Here is a 19,989-nt window from a genome sequence, read left to right on the forward strand (position 1 = left end):
TAATTGGTTTTCCTTAGAGCATCTCTAAGTTGATGTCATATTCAATAACCCTGTAGTTGAAAAATCTATATATGATGGATGAAGTTTGGACTATCTTCTGAATTTAATCCCTTCTGTGCCAGCTTTTAAAGGCTCTGGTGTACCTGTCATTTTGAGGGGAGTGCTGGCACTGCTTAGAAAATGAAGCCAGGAGCTCCTTCTGCCAGATAATCAGCTCCAGAACAAAACAATTCGTCTAACAGCAACAATGGCCTCATGCTTCATGGAGGTGATGGCTTCAGCTTGGACCCCAACTCTGGGAGAAGCTGCAGTTCGGTGCTGTGCACTCTGAGCGAGGCGATGGCTTCCCTTCTGCTGAGTTTGTAACTCTAGAGATGAAGACAGCAGCTTCGAAGGTGGACTGGTGGGCACATCACCACCCTGAGAGCTCTCCTCTGAGAGAACAGCACAGTCTGCATGTGGACAGATGGATGAGGACCATAAAGAGAACACGTAGAGCTTTGTCTCTGATACAGACAAAAAGCCAACCTGGATGTATTTTGTGGGGGTAGTGACATGTTTTTAGGGTACTAGCAGCTGCCTTCCTTCTCTCTCCCTTCTTAGCAGTCAGGGTCTTTTATTTATCTTGGGAAGGGAAAGCTGGATGAGGTGTCCTCCATCATCGCAGCAAGAGTTCTTGGATGCCCTCACCTCGGCAGCATGAGAGTCTGACCTTGGCAATCACCGTAGAATTTGAATCCATGGATAGTGCAAATAGGTAAGCCCTCGATTGCTAACCTGAAAGGTAGAGGTCCAACTCCTCCCTGAGGACAAAGAACTAGTTGCAAAGAACTAGTGATCTAGAACATCAGTCACTGGAAATCCTTTGGAGCTCAGCTCTCCTCTGAAACACAGGGGTCACCATGAGTTTGGGATCAACTCACTGGCTGCTGGTGTAAGAGTTACAGATTAAACTGAGGTTCAGTACTGCTTTGGGGCCCTGGGACTTGTCCTGGTTTGGAATGTTAGAACAGGGCTCAACCTGGCCTCAGGCTGAAGGTGGCATGACCACATTTCAAATTTGGATTTATGATATATGAGGAAGGTATCCTCAGTTTTGCAGAGGTAAAGCGCTAGCAAGACTGACAACTGACAGGTTGTCCATTCAAACCTACCAGACGTTGCCGTCTGCTTCCATAGAGATCTACAGCCTGAGAAACCTACATGGCTATTCTAGTCTGTAACTGTTAGAATAGACTCATCAGCAGTGTGCTTAATATTTGAGATGCAAATTAATCTTTCTTTTGAACTCTGTTTTATGTCAGACAATCACCTCAAGCAAGGGTAAAAGAAGAGCAAAACCCTCCTTAGTTGGCATTCCACTAATTCGAAATACATGCAATAACCTGGACAAAGTCAACCTCCCCTCTGAGCAGAAGGGAGAGCTTTTTCAATTGTTCACAAGTCAGACATGGATTATTGGGATATGACTCAAGCAAATTCCTTAAGAGAAGCGATTAGGAGAACAGAATTTCCTTACCTATTAGCAGAGCTTCTTTCTCTGATTTTAAGCCTTGGCTTCTTTTCTCAATATTGTTCTCTCGGTCTTGATTCACCAATGCGACTGTCAACACGTTGCTTTCCTATCAAGTTAAAACACACACACTCACAAATAAATATATATATTTATGACCTCATGTAGATTCTATGCTTTCCAGTAAAACGCACCCGTTCTCTTAAATGCTCTCTATAAAAGAGTTCATCATTTCCATTTATAACAGAGGACCTGATCTCTTAAATAATTGATCTGTTGATCCAATAGAACAGTCATTCTAAAATACAGGCTTCTGGCAACTGCTCCCAGCAAACTAAGTAATTCTCTGTACAAGTGGAAAATTTGGCATACATTATCTGAAGATTTTTGTCCATGTTTTGATTAAATTCTGCTAGCAAAAACCGTATTTGACTGTAGCTGGCACTACTTTAATATGTGTTATTTCAAATATGAATGGAGAATATTCTAGACAGTAGGCTGATAATATTATCCTAGTAACCCGGGTTAGTGTGTGGGGATCAGGGGGTATTGGAAGGGAAGGTAGAATTGATGTTAAGAGTGATTAATTTGAATAGGTATGGATCCTTATACACAAGTGTAATAGGTAGATAAAACCAAAATTCTTTTCTTTTAGAAACTAAAAATGAAGACTTGTATGATAAGCCAATGACATAGGAAACATGGAGGATGGGATACTTTTAGATTTTTTATCATATTTTAAAATTTAAAAGCAGAGACAAAGATTTATCTTGTATCCTCCCAGCATTGATATTAGTACTCTAATTAGATAATGATTTTAATACAAAGTCAAATTTAATGCAAACAGGAAAGTGCAAAGGCATTTTGGAGTCATGGAGGATTTGGGGGCCTAAAAGATAGGTCTTGAAAGATGGGTCTAAAAGGACTAAAATCATGGACAAGAAGTTAAGGATGCTATTTCCATTAGGTTGTGGGAGATGACAGGTGGCAGCCTTGTGGTTCCACATTGGGCTGCTAACTACAAGTAGCAGTTCAAAACCTCCAGCTTCTACACTCCCGAAAAGAGTTAACATCTCAGAAACCAGCATTGACTAGATGAGATGAGTTTTGAGCGGGAAATCCAGAAAAATGCAGGACCTGTAGGTCAGGCTCAATGGACAAAAATAGTTTAGGAGGCAGGTGTTAAACAGGGCTGGAAATAGTTATGGGATTCATATTTATCTAATTTATACAAATTAACATTGGCTAGGTATGAGACTATTAAAAATTCAATAGTGTTGAGCATATAAGAAGTACAAATCCCACTGAAAGGCATTCTGTGTCTCAATCAAAAGGCATTCTGTGTCTCAATCAAAAGGCATTCTGTGCTCAATCGAAAAAAAATCTGTGGCTGAACTGGACTTCTGGGCTGTTGTTAGTTACTGCTGAGTTGGCTCCCACTCATAACCTCACATACAACAGAATGATGCGTTGCCTGGTTTGGCACTATCTTTAGTCAAGTCTATAGACTATGGGTACTAAAAATAAATAAATAAACTCACTGCCATCAAGCTGATTTAAACTCAGAGTGACCCTATAGAGTAGAAATGCCCCTGTGGATTTCCAAAACTGTAACTCTTTGTGGGAGTAGAAAGCTCCTCTTTCTTCTATGGAGCGACTGGTGGTTTTGAACTACTGAGCTTGCAGCCCAACGTGTAATCACTATGCCATCCAGGCTCCTGTTTCACAAATGATGGGGAGTCAGACGTTTCTAAGAGAGAAGGTGCTTCTGGGGAATTATGGCTGAATTTTTTTTTTTAACATTTTATTAGGGGCTCATACAACTGTTATCCCAATCCATACACACATCAATTGTGTAAAGTGCATTTGTACATCGTTTCTCAAAACATTTTCTCTCCACTTAAACCCCCAACATTAGGTCCTCATTTTCCCCCTCCCACATGAGCCCTTGATAGTTTATAAATGGGTATTTTGTCATATATTGCCCTGTCCGACGTCTCCCTTCATCCACTTTTCGGTTGTCTGTCCCCCAGGGAGGAGGTCACACACAGTTCCATGTAATCGGTTCCCTCTTTCCTACCCATTCTCCCTTTACTCTCCCTGTTTTATGGCTGAAATTTTTGGTGAGCATCTTGGAAGCTCTTCTAGAAGTCGGAATTGTCTCGGAAGAATGGATGATCCTGGGTGAAAGAGAGGTGAAGAAGTAAGGTACTGAACTGATGGAATCACAGTTATAAGATGGCAGAGTAGAGGGGGTAGGTCCTGGTGACTGGAGTCTATCAACGGGGGTCTGAGGAGGAAAGTGTGGCCATGAGGACAGGAGCCTGGAGTCCAGCGAGCCAACTGGACATAACAGGTTATTAGGGATGAAAGAGATCATCGGAACCAGCTCAATGGAAATGCAATGCAGAACTTTAAAAGAAGGGAAAATGGAAAAAGCCTATCTATGTTAGATCTGAATATTTTATGAAGAGGAATTTTAGGGAAGGGTCTAGGAATTCCTTCTGTGATAAAATATCATGCGTTTTCTGATGTGATGATCTCAATTAGAACAGAGAAAGGTATTGTATATTCTTCCTGTCTCTGGGGAACTGCAGTCGCAGAGCCTGCGGAGTTCTGTTAATGGTGTCCCCAAAGGGCAAACAGGTTCTGCAGGGACATGGCTGTGGACCTCCAGGCCTTGGGGGGGGGGGGGAGGGGGACCAGCATGTTAATGCCTGCTTAGCAGAGTGGGCTCTGGGCTCTGTAAAAGTCTACCAACAAATACCAGAGGTTTGGGAAGAAAGACAATGGAAGAACATTAACTAAGATGATGACTGCATCCTTTTGAAAAATAAAAATAATGAACCCAAGGGTTGAGTGGAAACTGTCTACACGAGAGGGCAATCTGTTCACTGCCTGGATGATAATTGGGGCCAAATAAAATTACTCACAAGAGTTTAGCAAACAACAGACCCAAATTAATTGCCCAGACTGAGTGGTGTCCTGGGGCCATGATACAGTAAAGGACGGCAGGATTTAGAAAGAGGAATGGACCACAGAGGGCAGTGGTCCACAACATGTTAGGAGCCAGCAGGAAACGGCAATAGAAGTATATACTGAGACCATTCAAGAGTGTTATTAGACAGTTATCCTCCTGTTCATGGCTGGCATCATAAAGGGGGTCTTAAGCAAGACCCCAATAAATGCTAGAGTAAAAAAATGTCTCCAAGAGTCAGATTTCTCCTACCAGTGCCTGCTGCTTAGACCATGATTTAGGATTGAAAATGAGAGTGGAAATAAGAGAGGGAATTCTAAGACCACCTTTCTATGGAAATATTTTGGGGGACTGAATATTGTAAACCACAATGGTGTACTCTGACAGGGCCATCAGCAGGGACTCCAAAGGCAGAAACACCTTTCTTCATGGCTCCTGCAAAAACTCAACAGTCCTAGGCTGCACAAAGACCATGGCTTGGAAGATACATCAGCCTCCAGGCTAGAGATAGAGTGGCTTTCCTGATCTTTCTACGAAGTAGAAAAGGAAATGTGTTTACAAACAGTACAGGACTGAATGTAACTGACCAAGCAAGCTCCAAGGAGTGCTTACATGTTATACTAAACTGACATGAGGAATCTCTAAGAGTGAGAGAGTTAATTAATGTTTATTGTGCCAACCTGGCCAATAAAACATGGGGTTAATTGAAGGGCAGAGGGATAAATGGTTCGGTGAGCCTTGCCTTTCTAGTTTCTCGGGTCTCTTGCTTTCTGATGGTTGGACCAGGGTGCAGTTGCCTTAGCCAGTTCCCTGCTTCAGCTGGCAAGACACACTTCCTGCACGACATCCCTAAGGAGAAGCCACATGGACCTACCCCAATGCAACCCTGGGGGCTGGAGCAGCAGTGTGGAGACCCCTGCCAGCGCTGAGATGCTCACACACTCACCGATTTAACTTTCCTCCCACAGTCGGTGCCATAGTGTCTGTTTTGTGAGATGGAGGAAGACTTTGTGGGTTGGTATCAGACATATGGGCTAATGTTGGACTTGTGGGCTTGGGCAGCACTGGGTTGGGATGTTTTCTTGATGTGCACTTACCCTTTATATAAAATTCTCGCTTATACGCGAGTTCCTGTGGATTTGTTTCTCTAAAGTACCCAGACTAATACAGAGAGGAAATATCATTGTCGTCAGAGCAAAAGGAATGCCTAAATATATTGACTAGAGACATAGGTCTACAATCTCACTAAGCAGAATGGACTAGCTGGTGACCATTCAAAAGAATTCCTACTGATAAAAGCTTATAAATGGCCATTTAAACAGCAATTACTGGCCCCTCTCTCGATGGAGCAAATAAGAGTGAAGAAAATCAAAGACTCAAGGAAACAATGGACTAAAGGGCCATGTAAACCACAGTCTCTGCTAGACAGAGGCCAACAGAACTAGGTGGTGTCTAGCTTCCACTTCTAACTACCCTGATCAGGATTTGAAATAGAAGGTCCAGGACAGAATGGGAAAACTGTAGAACAAAAGTCAACATCAAAGGGAAGATGAAACTTACTGGGGGAACCCCCCCAAGACTTATGGTTCTTAGATAATCCTTCAAATCTGACCTGAACCCACACCCAAGAGTCACCGCTCATCCAGAGGGCAGACAGAACAAAAAGTGAACAACAGTGCCCGCAAGGAGTGTGCATCTCATGGCCATCAGCATAAGAGACCCGAAGAGCAGCATTCCCCCAAACAAAGTTCAGAGTGGGCAGGAAAGACAGACGACCTATTTTCTTCATCAAATACAGTGTTTGGGGAAAGCAAGTAAACATCAAATTCAGATGCAATATACATAGTTACCACTGTCTAAGTACCCTGGACCCTAAGTCTGGCTTGGCCGTGACATAAACTCGGACTTTTGCTGATGATGTCATAGTTGATCAGATAGATAAATTCTCATGTAAAAGAATTGTTTCCAAAGACAAAACCTAAAATGTCTATGGATGTGTTTTAAGGGATCTGTGGCAGGATAGTGCTTCTTAATATCAGATTATTGCACTTTAATCTTTTCCCACTGCAATAAAAGAGGGAGTGTTCTAATCAATCATGAATCACGAGTTCCTCAGAAAACAAGGTTAATTTGAATTGGCTATATTTATCATAGTGTTCAACTAAACAAGAGAATTAAAATGATCAGTATTCTGCAAGGCTGGGGTAGTCTTTGAATTATTAGCTAGACATAAGCAACATCTTTCCTCTTACCCCAAGTTTTTCTTAGTGCCTACAGATCTAAATTTTGATCCAAAGTTCTGGACAGGGCTCCACCCTCACGACTAGCAAGGAGGAAGGGCACATCACCACAAGAGAAGGTAGAATGAAGGCCTTCCTCAAGCCAAATCTTCGGTATGTTTAAATGAGGCTTGTTTCACTTTCAGCCACCCAATAACTATTTATGCCTCATAACATTTGTTATGTGCCTCCTATAAAGTAAGGAATGCTAACTATTTTGCGATGGTGAGGCTAATATGGCATGAAGTTTGTGCTTCTCCGGGGACCAGCAAACAATTCTTACAAAAGTTCTAGAAGAAGACCAGAGGCAATTTTAATGATACTATTATTATAATTACTAAAGGTCCCATATCACATATAAAGCATATATACTTTAGATATAAGAGTGGGTTTTGAGCTCACACTCAACCATAAGCCCTAACCTAAGAACAATCAGGTCTTATGATATGGGCCCACTCATTACTTATCCTTCATGAAGGGGTCACTGAAGATAAGGGTGCCAGAGCAAAGTGTGATAAAGAAATCAGATGGTGCCCAGCTATCAGAATGAAGAGCATCAGGAGTCTTCCATGTTTGCCTTAAAATAAGTAGCTATCTAATTGAGGTGACGGCTAAGCTCACATGGAAGAAACACATCAACCAGTGTTTAGAGCAGGAAATCCATGATTACAGCAGGAAATCCAAATCCATGATTAGAGCAGGAACATTTTAGAACATAAATTCTGAGCACCCAGTTTTCACAAGGTTATGGATGGCGAAGGAAGTAAAACATCCATTTGCACAGATTCCATGGGATACAGTCCTCCAGTGAATTACCCCGAGACCACTGACTGGGGATGAGGAAAGCCCTATCCACAGACAGAATGTGAATGTGAATTACTGCAGAAAGTTAGGTTAAATCGAATACCTTATCATTTGTTTAACCCTTTAACCCATTCTGAATTTGTTCTGTTTTTTAAAAATTATTTTCTCCTTTCTTTTGGGATAAAAACAATGTAACCATGCCACTGAACTTGTATAGAAATAACTACATGAAAATCTAATTGGCTGTGTAAACCTTCTCTGAAAACACTAAAACGTTTTATTTAAAAAAATAAGTTCTAGAAGAAAGCGTATAGGAAATGTCTGAAGATGAAGCTGGAGACGTCGTGGATCATGATAAGAAATCTGGAATTTACTTGGCAGCTTGAAGCCGTGAAGAGTTTCACTAGAGGAATTATATGAAGAAATCTGCATCTTGAAGTCAATTAAATCTGTGGCAAGCATGCCTGGGAGGAGCCTATTAAAATTAGTCTACTGTTTCATCTTGTTTTAATGATGGGGGTCAAAACTTAGCATTACTCAGGAGCTGGAATTAAAATAATGCGGTAAACTGGCAGATGAGAAAAATATAGAAGATGCCTTGGTGAGCAGGAAAATAGGAAAAACCCTGTACTGCCCCCTGTGGGATCGAACACTAAAATGATGCTCACGCTGCTTGCTGGGCCTGGGTAATAAGGGCCCTTGGTTTCTGACCCAGGAGTTGTCTCTCCTTCTAACACCCATGAAAGTATAATGGGTTAACCTATTAGATGAAAAGTAGAATCAGATCCTATTCTAGACCCTGATCACTTCCACTTATGAAATCTATCAGTCTCCAAGCTCTGTGTTTTCCCTGAACCTTCTATGGCATTTTATTTTTTTAAACATTTTATTAGGGGCTCATACAACTGTTATCCCAATCCATACACACATCAATTGTGTAAAGCGTATTTGTACATCATTTCTCAAAACATTTTCTCTCCATTTAAACCCCCGACATTAGGTCCTCATTTTTCCCCTCCCTCCCCGCTCCCCCCTCCCACATGAGCCCTTGATAGTTTATAAATGGGTATTTTGTCATATCTTGCCCTGTCCGACTTCTCCCTTCATCCACTTTTCGGTTGTCTGTCCCCCAGGGAGGAGGTCACACACAGTTCCATGTAATCGGTTCCCTCTTTCCTACCCATTCTCCCTTTACCCTCCCTGTTTTGCCACTCACACCACTGGTCCTATAGGGCTCATCCATCCTGGATTCCCTGTATTTTCAGTTCCTATCTGTACCAGTGTACCTCCTCTGGTCTAGCCAGTCTTGCAAGATAGAATTCGAGTCATGGTAGTGGGAGCGGGGAGGAAACCTTTAGGAACTAGAGGAAGGTTGTATTTCTCATCATTGTTACATCGCACCCTGACTGGCTCATCTCCTCCCCGAGACCCCTCTGCAAGGGGATCTCCAGTGGCCTACTAATGGGCTTTGGATCTCCACTCCGCACTGCCCCCATCATTCACTATGGTGAGCTTTTTTGTTCTGATGATGCCTTACACCTGATCCCTTCGACACCTCGTGGTTGCATAGGCTGGTGTACCTTCTATGGCATTTTAAGTCGCTTGCTCCCCTTGGAGAGACCGATCCTGGCCAGCACAGTTCTCCCTTACCTGAGCAAGCATCCATCTTTGTGCTTTGTATTTCAGGTACTTAACCTTCCTCTGACAACTGTGACGGTTCCACCAAGCTGATTTTGAAGACCTTGCTTTTTGCAGCATTTCAGGAAACACTCAGACCAACAGGTACTCACGACGCCCCTTTTGCCTAACTTGCCTGTGTGGCCTTCTGATTTGCTGCCATTATATCTGTCTCAAAAACAGTTCAATCTCTGGCCGTTTCATTAAACTCTTACTGCTGTTATCCTAGAATCTGCAACTAAATAGATGCTTTTTATGAGGCAACCAGATCTAAGGCTTTGCATAAGGTAATTAGATCTTGGAGTTCTAGCTACATGGTTTCGTAAGTATTTTTGTTAAATCTGTTTTTCAGCCAGCTGCTTAGTTTGCTTCTGGTTCTTTACATACTTTATAAAAAGTCTCATCTTTCATTTTAATTCGACTTTATCAGAGCATCAAACCCACTCTTTCCGCTTGGCTTCCATGACAGGACTGTCTTTCCCTGGGCCACTCCACCTGCTCCTTGTGCCTTCTCTGTCAGCTGCTCTGTCTGGCACAGTGGATTACACGTAGAACTGCTAAGCATAAGGGCAGCAATTCCAAACCACCGGCCTGTCCGTTGGAGAAAGATGAGGCTGCCTGTTCCCTCGAGGACTGACAGCCTCAGAAACCTGAGAGAGCGGTTCTACTCCGTCTTAGTCGGGTTACCATGAGTTGGAACTGACTCATCGGCAGTGACCTTGATTTGGTTTTGCTCTACCTGGTCTTGAAAGGTTGACATATTTCAAGCTGAAACCTAGACCCTCTTCTTGTATTTCTTGATGCCAGAGCTTACTAAGCCACTGCCCTCTAACTAGGTTCATGAGGCGAGAAGTGGTTTTATATTTTTAAGTGGCTGAAAATCAAAAGCATACTATTCTGTGGTGTAATAAAAAAAGAAAATCCTACATCGAATGTTTTTGTTTCTAACTATCGGTCCTCAAAAATACCTGGCCCTTGAACTGGAGATATAGCAGGCCTATATCTCCAAGCACTTGCTGTGGAACGGCCTTTCCTTGAGAAAATGCTTTAGCAAACTGTTTCATTAAACAAATAGCCTGAAACAGAAGCCCTGGTGGTGTCATGGATACGCACTTGCCTGTTAACTGCAAGGCTGGCAGTTCAAGCCCACCAGCTGCTCTGTGGGAGAATAATATGTCAGTAGGCTTCCACATAGATTTACAGCCTTAGAAACCCTATGAGTGACTCTACTCTGTCCACCAGAATCAATTTGACAATGTGAGTTTGGGTCCCCAAATACATACTAATGTCCTTCTATAATAGCAGCTTATTGAGCAGAAAGAGAAATAGACACATTCAAAGATTTTGTTATATAGAATCTGGGTCCCATTCAAAGAAAGGGATGATAGGTTAATCAAATCAGGGGACATTAGCAAGGAGAAGGTTACAGGACAACTGAGTGGCATCCACAGGAATTGTGATTTCTAGGCAGAATAATAAAGGTTATGAAGACCCTTTATTATCCTGATAGATGTGGTGTGCCCACTACGTGTTCTGGAAAAGATGTTCCAGATGCTTAGAGAATGCAAACTGAAGTACCAAGTGTGGGCCAGGAAGAGAGGAGGAAGAGGTTACTGAAGACAAATTGCTAATGGTGTACAAAACATACAGCAGAACAGACCCATCAGGATGGGGATGAAGAGCTTCCTTGCAGTGTGATCTAGTGGACTATGAGGCAGTCTTGCCAGGGAAGTGGTGAGAACACCATTTATTTGAGATCATTAAAGTACAGCCCACTAGAGAATACACAAGTCAATAATGCAGCACTAGCAGGCGAAGGCACAACATTATCTAACAAATCATGACCCTGAAAAAGGACATCATGCTCGGTAAAAAGAGGCTCAGGAAAAAACAGGAAGACCCTCACCCAGATGGAAATGACACACTGGCTGTAACTATGGGCTCCAACATACCAATTGTGAGGATGTTGCCAGACCAGGGAGTGCTTGAATCGCTGTTATCTGAAGCCCTGATTGGAGTCAACTGGATGGCACCTAGCAACCACCACCCTCACCTTTAACTCCAATTTCTGTGTGATATTTAGAAGAAATCATTAAAGCATCAAAGAAGAGGTTTCCAATAACTGGAAGCTAGGTCAAAGAATAATTTTGACTTTTTAAAAGAGCTAGTTACTGGAAGGCAGAAATTTCCTGAGTCCTTATCGATTACCTTGGATAATTATCAAATTATTATTTATCTTAGGTACATCTTCCGACACTTTCTGATGAACTGTAGAAAAGTCAGAAGGCACCAGAGGTTTTGGAGCCAATTTTATACCTAAAGAGCCTCTCCCTTTCTATCCTATATCCAGCCATGTTAACAGAAAGCCGTCCCCTCACTTTTCTTAGTCATTGGTTGCACTGTAATGCATAGCACATTTAGAAAACTTGTTTACTGAGTTAGAATTGTACTTCTTCCTCGTCACCCATCAAGATCCAAGAATATGGTCTCACCTTTTATTATTCTTTCATTTCACTATTCCTGTACCCTCCTTACCTGTCATGTAGTGCAAAGTTCTTGAACACAAGGTGTATACCCACTGTGCCTACTACTGACTACTGGAAATCTCAACTTTCTTAGTAACTTCCCCAAGATACTGGGCTCTGAAAGTTGTTCAGTAACTAACACCCCCCACCACACACACCCCCTCTTCTTGTCAAATAGCATTTTCTCAGTTCTCTTACCACATGAAAAGGGACACTTCTTAAACAATGTACTGCACGTGTGTCTAGATCACAGAAGATCTTGGTCTTTTTCCGGTTCAGTGTTGTTTGTTTTTTGTCGCTGGCCTCTCCCTTGCCTGCTCAGTGTACGTGGGGAAGAAGGGTCTCTCTTCTTCCTGGATGATAAGTTTGGTGCTTGCCAAAACTCAGGTCCCAGTTTTCTCCTTTAATCCCTCTTTTCCCCACAGTTCGCTGGTTCTCCTGGGTTTAACTACCATCAACCTTGATTCTTTAGGCTTTTGTTCCTTATCACCCATTGGGCTTGCCTGCTAACCTTACCACTGTCCGAATTAAACACAAGCTGTACGCGATGGTGATACAAGACACACTGCATATGTGAGTTTTATCCTTGGCTCTTCCCCTGGTAACTCACTGATGTTGTCAAGGTCAACATCTTCAAGTCTCACTAATCTACACGTGAGGAGGGTGGGTTGGTCCAATGGTCTCTAAGTCGTGCCCTCTGGAGTCCTGCTCCCCAGCACTATAGACGTAACTTGAGGTCCAAGAGTGTACATCTGAAACCACGTGATGATGTCTGGTTTCTAGGTGAAATTTCAATTAGAGAAATGCCATAATTTTTCAAATGTCTGAATTCAGGTTCTTCTTGATATGATTTTGTCTAAAATTCTCCACTCTCGGTCTGAAATCCAATTCACGTCGCTTCTCACACTACATTCTCTGCTTCTCTGTTTCTGTGCGTAGCAGCAGCCTCTGCGACTGGAAGGGGCATGGACCTTCATCTCCTCGTTGACTCCTTCTCTCTCACCCCAAGTGCTTTCAAGACCTCTCCAAATCCAATCCACCACACCCCCGTGCCAAGTCTTTCTTTCCGCGTGCTTCCTGCCACCTGCACTGTCCGTGCTATCAGCTCCATTCTCCTCGCGCCATACACTGACCACTGGGAGAGTCTCCTCTTCACCACTGCATCTGGTCTCGGCCTCATTGAACCCACCCCAGGTGATGTCACCAGGGCAAATTTTCCAAATGTCACAGACATCGAGGAGCCCTGGAAGTCCCGGAGTGACATGTTCAGCTGTTGAAACGCACCAGCTGCGCCACAAGAACAAGACTTCGGCCAGGATCACGGCCAAGAGAAGCCTATGGGGCAGTTCCACAGGATCCTGAAAGGTCAGTATGAGTCGGGCTCCACTGGCTGACTATGAGCCGAAGTTGTTCTGGACTACTTTTACCTTGTCAAGAATGGATTTAAACTTCAGGTGCTTCCCAACAATGCCCACCCCCCATGAACAAAGTCAGTTGTGGCTGCCTAGCACCTGGGGGTCGATCCTCTCCCCTTTCTATTTGCCTGGTTAGGATCTTAGCAGGTCCTCTCCTCACCGGGGTTTTTGTTCTTAACTTGCATCTTTAGGCACAGGAACAGTCTCGGCGGGGCATTTTCTCTCAGGTACTTACAGGCCTGTCTTATCTGGAGGCACTTTCTTTAGGTGCCAGTGGACCACTTCTGTGCTTGGGTAGACCTGACTTTCACCTGTGTTTCTTTTCTTACAACAATACGACTAACCACCCCCTCCCCTTCCCCCTCCCCCCTAGGGCAGGCGCCTTCTCTGAGTCAGAGGTGGCGTGGCTGAGCAGAAACTGTCCTGATTCTGTCACCGCGATTCACTTCCTGAATACCTCACGGCAGCTCTTCTCTTCATGTCTGCGCCGTCTCTTATGTAGAAGATGAGCGATCCCGCTGGCTAACCCCCAGCCTTGCTGTGAGGATCAAGTGTCACATGTGAGCAAGTACTTCTGAAAGCTATAACCGTGCAGGAATTGACTGTGGCATTATGATGATGTCATTACTCATTTTTATTGTTCACAGGACTGGCTAGATGTGGAGCCATTGCTAACACACACTTGGGGAACCGAATCTACGCTGGAACTGGGCAAAACACCTTGCTTGCAATCACATAAAAGTAGGTCTATGGAAATGAGAACTTTGGTTGTATGCAAATGGATTTCCAGGTTTTCTGTGGTGCTGTTATTATGCTGTTAGCCTTACAATTAAAATGGAAGACAGATACAGGTGTCAGGTTAAAGAGCCGTATGGAAGCACAGCTAATAGCTAAATATCTCATTCAACAACACACTGAGTGAGACACTCTTTCGTTGGCTCCAAACAACAAGAGCTACAAGACATGACTGTCAAGTGAAAGCAGGCTCATCCTGACTCTTTGGGACCACAGCAGAACTGCTCCTACTAGCTTTCCTGGGCTGCCATCTTTACAGAAGCAGACTGATAAATCAGTGTTTTCATGGCACCCATGATGGATTTGACCCACTGACCTTTCAGATAGCCGGTGGACGCTTAACCACTGTGCTACAGGGACTCCCTGCTCTTCCACGCAACCTAAACAGGGACATGACCAACCTCCAAGTGACTTCCTCCTCAGTCCTTCAAAGGCTAGCTACTAGAACATGTGAGTGAGGCTTTCAACAAACTTTTATGGCAGAGGTTCACCGCGTCATCTTCCACTGTGCCAGCACCCCACCCCAGGGCTCTCATTCCTTCTGCCTTCCTTGGACCGAAGGCCCTGTTTTGCTGTTTGCTCCATGAGCCCGTGTCCCCTGACACCAGAGTCAAGATGCCCACTTACTACTGTCTTTTCCTCTACTCACATCTGTTCAAAGTATCCAAGGGAATCCATCAGATGCTAGGTCCTCTCTGACCATCTTCAAGCTATTCCTCACATGATCTAAGCTGGGACAGGAGGAGAGAGCGTGGAAATATCACACCCCCTTTCCTGTGAGAGCCGCTGGCTAGCACATGCCCATTGGCTGATCACTGGAGGGATGGCCCATGGACCTGGAGGTGTGGAGAAAATGGTGGAGGTGGACCCAGAAGGTTATCAGTTCTGACAGCTGCTGTGCTCTCTGTTATATTTCCCCCTAGTTGTAGACGAGAGAGGTTGGAAGTAGGGGACCTCCACAGTATCTTCCTGGCCCACCATTCTATGCCTTGTCTACCCCCCTCTTCCTGCTCTGGGATTTCCACCCAGAGAGGGGCAGTCAACTCAGTAAAGACGATATGCCCTTATCCACTCTCAGATCCCAGTAAGAATTAGAGAAAAAAGGGAAATCAGAGAGAGAAAACTGTGTAAAAGGAATGATGAGAGGTGGGGCCTGGGTATGCTGCAGAATTGTTTACAGTTCTCAAAAAGGTGAGTATGCACTGACGCCTTCAGAGCAAACAGGTCTCAGGGTTAGAGAGCCCAAGATCTCACTAGCCTACTCAGTTGCTAAAGTTTGGCACCGCCAGTCTTCTGGGCTCCCACCACCTGTAACCTCTCCCAGCAGTCGGGATGCTCAGGGGAACAAGGAAGGACTCTGCGGTCCAACAGACTCAGGTGCAGAGGGACAAGTTGACAGTAGACAGGAGTGGCCCTGCCCCCAGCCACGGTGCAGCGATTCATGACAGAAGGGCCACATTCCACAAGCTGCCATGTCCCACCGTGCTGGTGCTCAGAGGTGCCATACGCATTCTGTCCTGGCACGGCTCCAGGAATGGGGATGCCTGAGATTTCTAATGGCCACATTTACCATGTTTGATGCCTCAAGTTACATACAGTTCAGATAAATGGAGAACATTTTGACGCTGTCAAGGATTTTATCTTACTCAGCTCCACAGTCAATGCTCATGGAAGCAGCAGTCAAGAGATCAAAAGACTTACTGCATTAGGTCAATCGGTGGCACAAGACCTCTTTGGGGTATTAAAGAGCAAGAATGTTTTTCTGAGGACTAAGGTAGGCCTGATGTAAGCCATGGCATTCTCCGCTGCCTCATATGCATGTGAAAGGTGGACACTATTTGAATACGGAAGAAGAATTGATGCATTTGAATTGTGGTGCTGGAAAGGAAGATGGAAAATACCAAGGACAAACAAATCTGTCTTGGAGGAGTACATCCTTAGAGGCAAGGATGGCGAGACTTTGTCTTATGTACTTTGGATGTATTGTCAGGAGAGACCAGGCCCTGGAGAAGAACGTCATGTGTGGCAAAGTGAAAGGGTGATGGAACAGAGGCAGGCTCTCAATGGGATGTGCTGACACAGTGGCTGCATCAATGGGCTCAGGCACAGGAACAATTGTGAGGATGGTGCAGGACTGGACAGTGTTTTGTCTGGTTGTGCATAGGGCCACTATGGGTCAGAGCCAGGCTGAAGGCATCTAACAGAATTAAGTACAACAAAGTTATAACAGGTGAGGAATCATTACACTTCATTACAAAAAGGCCCACTTCATTAAAAATGACAAGTGAAAACTCCATGTGGTTGAGCTGCCAGAGACACGCAGATAGAGTATTTCTGCTAGTGGTTGTCTTTTAAAGTCTTTTCATGCAGTAAATGAAGGACCCCGGTTATGCAGTGCTTGACTGTGATGGGACAGGCCAGCACTTGGAACCTACCAGTCCTCCTTCCATCAACTCAACTCAACTCAACTCAACTCTACCCTGTAGGACAGGGTTGAACTGCCCGTGTGAGTTTCCAGGACTGGAACTCTTTAAGGGAGTAGAAAGCACTGTCTTTCTCCCTCAGAGCAGCTGGTATAGAAATATGGACCTTGCTGTTAACAGATCGACACATAACCACCACACTGCAAGAGCCTTGGGAACTCTAAGGGGGAGTTCTATGCTGTCCTTCAGGGTTACCATGAATCAGATTTGACTCAACGACAAAAAGTTTCAGTTGACTTAACAAACATAGATATGGTACTATTTTGAACTGTGCATTTTACAAATATGCATTAATTCATTTAATACTCTGAACAACCCTAGGCCAGTACTTGTAAAATACGTCTTAGTAGTCCTATAACAGGAATTCCACAAGTGGATAGCATTAACAAATACAATTTCATTCTCTCAAAGGATGCGAGAGGTCTGAGATAAGGGCATGAGTGTCAGGGAAAGGCTTTCTCTCCTTGGCGCTGGTCCCAGAACTCCCTCTCGATGTTTGCGTTTCCTAGTGCAGAGACCCTGGGTCCAAAGGATGTGCTCTGCTTCTGGCTCTTCTCTCTTGATGGTAGTAGGTCCCTCTCCCTGCTCATTATATTAATCTCTTTTACACCTCAAAAGAGATCAACTCATGAAGCAACCAAACTCCATTGAGTATATCCCACCTTGTTAACAAAACCGCCATGTATCCTGCCTCATTAACATCAAAGAGGTTAGGATTTGCAACACTTAGAATGATAGCATCACATCACTAACTGGAGGATAATTACACAATGTCAAGAATCATAGCCTGGCCAAGTTGACACAATTTTAGGTGATACAATTCAATCTATAGCAAATACCCCCAATACAGACAAAAATCAAGGCACAGAGAGACTTATGACTTGCTGGAGGCCACATAACTAGTAAGGAATGGACTTGATTGGGTTCTGATACTATCTTGCTCCGAAGTCTTAACCAATATGGTAGACTGCCTCTCTCACACGAACATATGGGCGTCTTTTATCATCCTGTGATGGAAAATTCGCCTTCGGGATGAATGCCTTGGAGTGACTATGGAGCACAGGGATTGAGTCCCATTGTGAGGACTGTCAACAGACTCAGCTCCTTCAGAAGCTGGGAGGTCTCCATGATGAAGGGGGCAGTGCTTCCTGCAAACTCATGAAAATAAGCAGACAGACAAGGCAGGAAGTCTCCCAGGGACTGGTCAACTGAAGAGCTGCAATTTCAGGCATGGGGGCCTGGCCATCTGTGGGATGGCACTTTCTGTGGTGCAGTGCAACTGGCTGTAACCGTGGTCTGAGCAACAGGGAAGAACTTCTACAGCAGATGCTAGGGACAATACCAGCGCAGCACACGAGACCAAGCACAATCTCCCCGCTTGGTAGAGGAGAGCGTTAGACAGAGGAAAGCCATGCTCCAGGAAGACAAAGTGTGGACCCGGTGCTGTCTGGACTGAGGAGCCAGGCAGTGGGAGCTGTGCTGGAGCTCAGCCGTACCCCAAATGTGTGGGCATAAAGGACCACCAAGGTGGAAAAGAGGGGAAAGAAGGGACCAAGTTATCCTGCGGGGTGAAGGGCAGATTCTGTACTGCACACGGGGGAAAGAGAAGAAGGCTGGACACATCACACAAGTCTGCGTGAGTAGCAGAAGCACAGTGCTAGAATCAGAGATGACGAAGGATTAGACGTGCCGGTGGTGATGACACCTGCCTTGTAGGACTGTTGGATATGAGGGTTGGAAAAGCAGATGGAGGCAGGGACATGAGCTCAGAGAAGTGTCTGAGTGGTGAGTGGCCCTTCCCAGTAACCTCTCTGGATGCATGTACTGACCCCACAGGGCATATCACTTGTCCCAGAGAAGTAGTGTCAGCACTTCATGTCACCCTGTGTCCCTGGTTGAACTTAAAATTATGTGATTTCCACAAAGAAAACAGTCACGGTCTAGTGCAGTGGTTCTCAACCTTCCTAATGCCACACCCTTTAATACAGTTTATCATGTGGTGATGACCCCCCCAAGCATAAAATTATTTTCGTTGCTCCTTCATAACTGTAATTTTGCTACTGCTATGAATTGGGCAACCCCTGTGAAATAGTTGTTTGGCCCCCTAAGGGGTCTTGACCCACAGGTTGAGAACCACTGGTCTAGTGGACGCTGACTTGTGGTGACCCACGTATCTGGGTAGAACTTCACTCTGAAGGGTTCTTAGTAGTTGAGTCTCAGAGGTGAATCACCAGGCCTTCCTTCTGAGGCACCTCTGGGTGGACTTGCACCGACCTCCCAGGTGGGGCTGAGCCCATAAACTGCTTACACCACTTCAGGGCTGCAGTGATGTGAACATTACCATTTCCCTACATCACAAACCTACGCTTGTACCTAGTACAATACCCTTGTACAGCAAATGAGTATCTTGGGTTTTTGTTGTTGTTATTTGTTATTTTCAAATACAAAGAAGACCATCAGTGGTATTTGCTGAGTTAAACTGAACACATTTGTTACTACATAGAAATGATACATTTCAAGAAGTAAGTGATTGAACAATTTGATCAGCACTCTCGCTGTAATTTACAACATGCCAGCAAGGAATACATATAGTATATGGTACAAAACAACACATCACACACACACACACACACGAAAGAGTATTATCATACTCTTGAGTGTTGCTATGGCTGAATTATGCCCCTAAATGTATATAAATCCTCTCAACTGTGGTTAGAATCCCATTTGGGAGTGGGCTGCCTCTGTTACTAGTCTAGGGTGTGTCTTCTGGCAAAAAGAGACTAAACAGGTAAGCCAGAAAGTAGAGGTGGTGGGAGACAGTTTCCAAGACACACGGAAATATCCAATCAGGAAATTGATGGTGAAGGACAAGATCTTCCCCAAGACGGAAAGCCAAAGGCATCCCCTAGAGCCGGCCCTCTGAAGTCATACTTCTGGTCTCCTGAACTGTGAGAACAGAAATCTCTGTCTGTTAAAGCCGTCTACTCAGGGTATTCCTGCAGGAGTAGCGGTGGAAAACAATGGCAAGTAGCTACATTGAGCTGGCCCTCCAGTGCCCTTGTAGAAGCATTTGAGAGTACAATAAGCTCTGGGTTAGACTAAAGAAGGTAAAGACTTAATTCTCAGTTTGAAGCTGCTATGAATAAGTTATACTTTCCAATATGCTTATAATTTAAATATTAACTTATTTTTAGAGACCAAAACATAAGCCTTTCCTTTCTGTTCAGTGGATACAGTTCTCTAGTTCACTTTGATTCTAAATAATACACTTTATTGGTGTGCTCATTGCAAGTATGTGTGAATGTGAGTCCGTGTGTGTGCATTCATTATAGAAAACTTAAAAAAATTCAGATAAGCAAAACAAAATGATTCAAAATCCTACTGCCCAGCAGAAACACTGGAATATGCACACTTTATGTTTTATCTATAACCTTCTTTTTTTTTTTTTAAACATTTTATTAGGGGCTCATACAACTGTTATCCCAATCCATACACACATCAATTGTGTAAAGCGTATTTGT

At 44.1% G+C, this 19,989-nt stretch overlaps 1 protein-coding gene across 2 annotated transcripts in view; it reads right to left on the minus strand.

Annotated features, from left to right (window-relative positions):
• Positions 1–19,989, minus strand: part of ENOX1 (ecto-NOX disulfide-thiol exchanger 1) — a 344,421-nt gene that overhangs the window by 28,990 nt on the left and 295,442 nt on the right. For both annotated transcript variants that reach the window (XM_045287120.1, XM_013005981.3), the window contains exon 13: positions 1,520–1,622. In XM_045287120.1, coding sequence (XP_045143055.1) covers positions 1,520–1,622 — 103 coding nt within the window. The remainder of the gene's footprint in view (positions 1–1,519; positions 1,623–19,989) is intronic.

Source organism: Echinops telfairi, unplaced genomic scaffold (genome assembly GCF_000313985.2).
Source record: "Echinops telfairi isolate 266 unplaced genomic scaffold, ASM31398v2 ScPeMD7_11;HRSCAF=52, whole genome shotgun sequence".
NCBI classification, from domain to species: domain Eukaryota; kingdom Metazoa; phylum Chordata; class Mammalia; order Afrosoricida; family Tenrecidae; genus Echinops; species Echinops telfairi.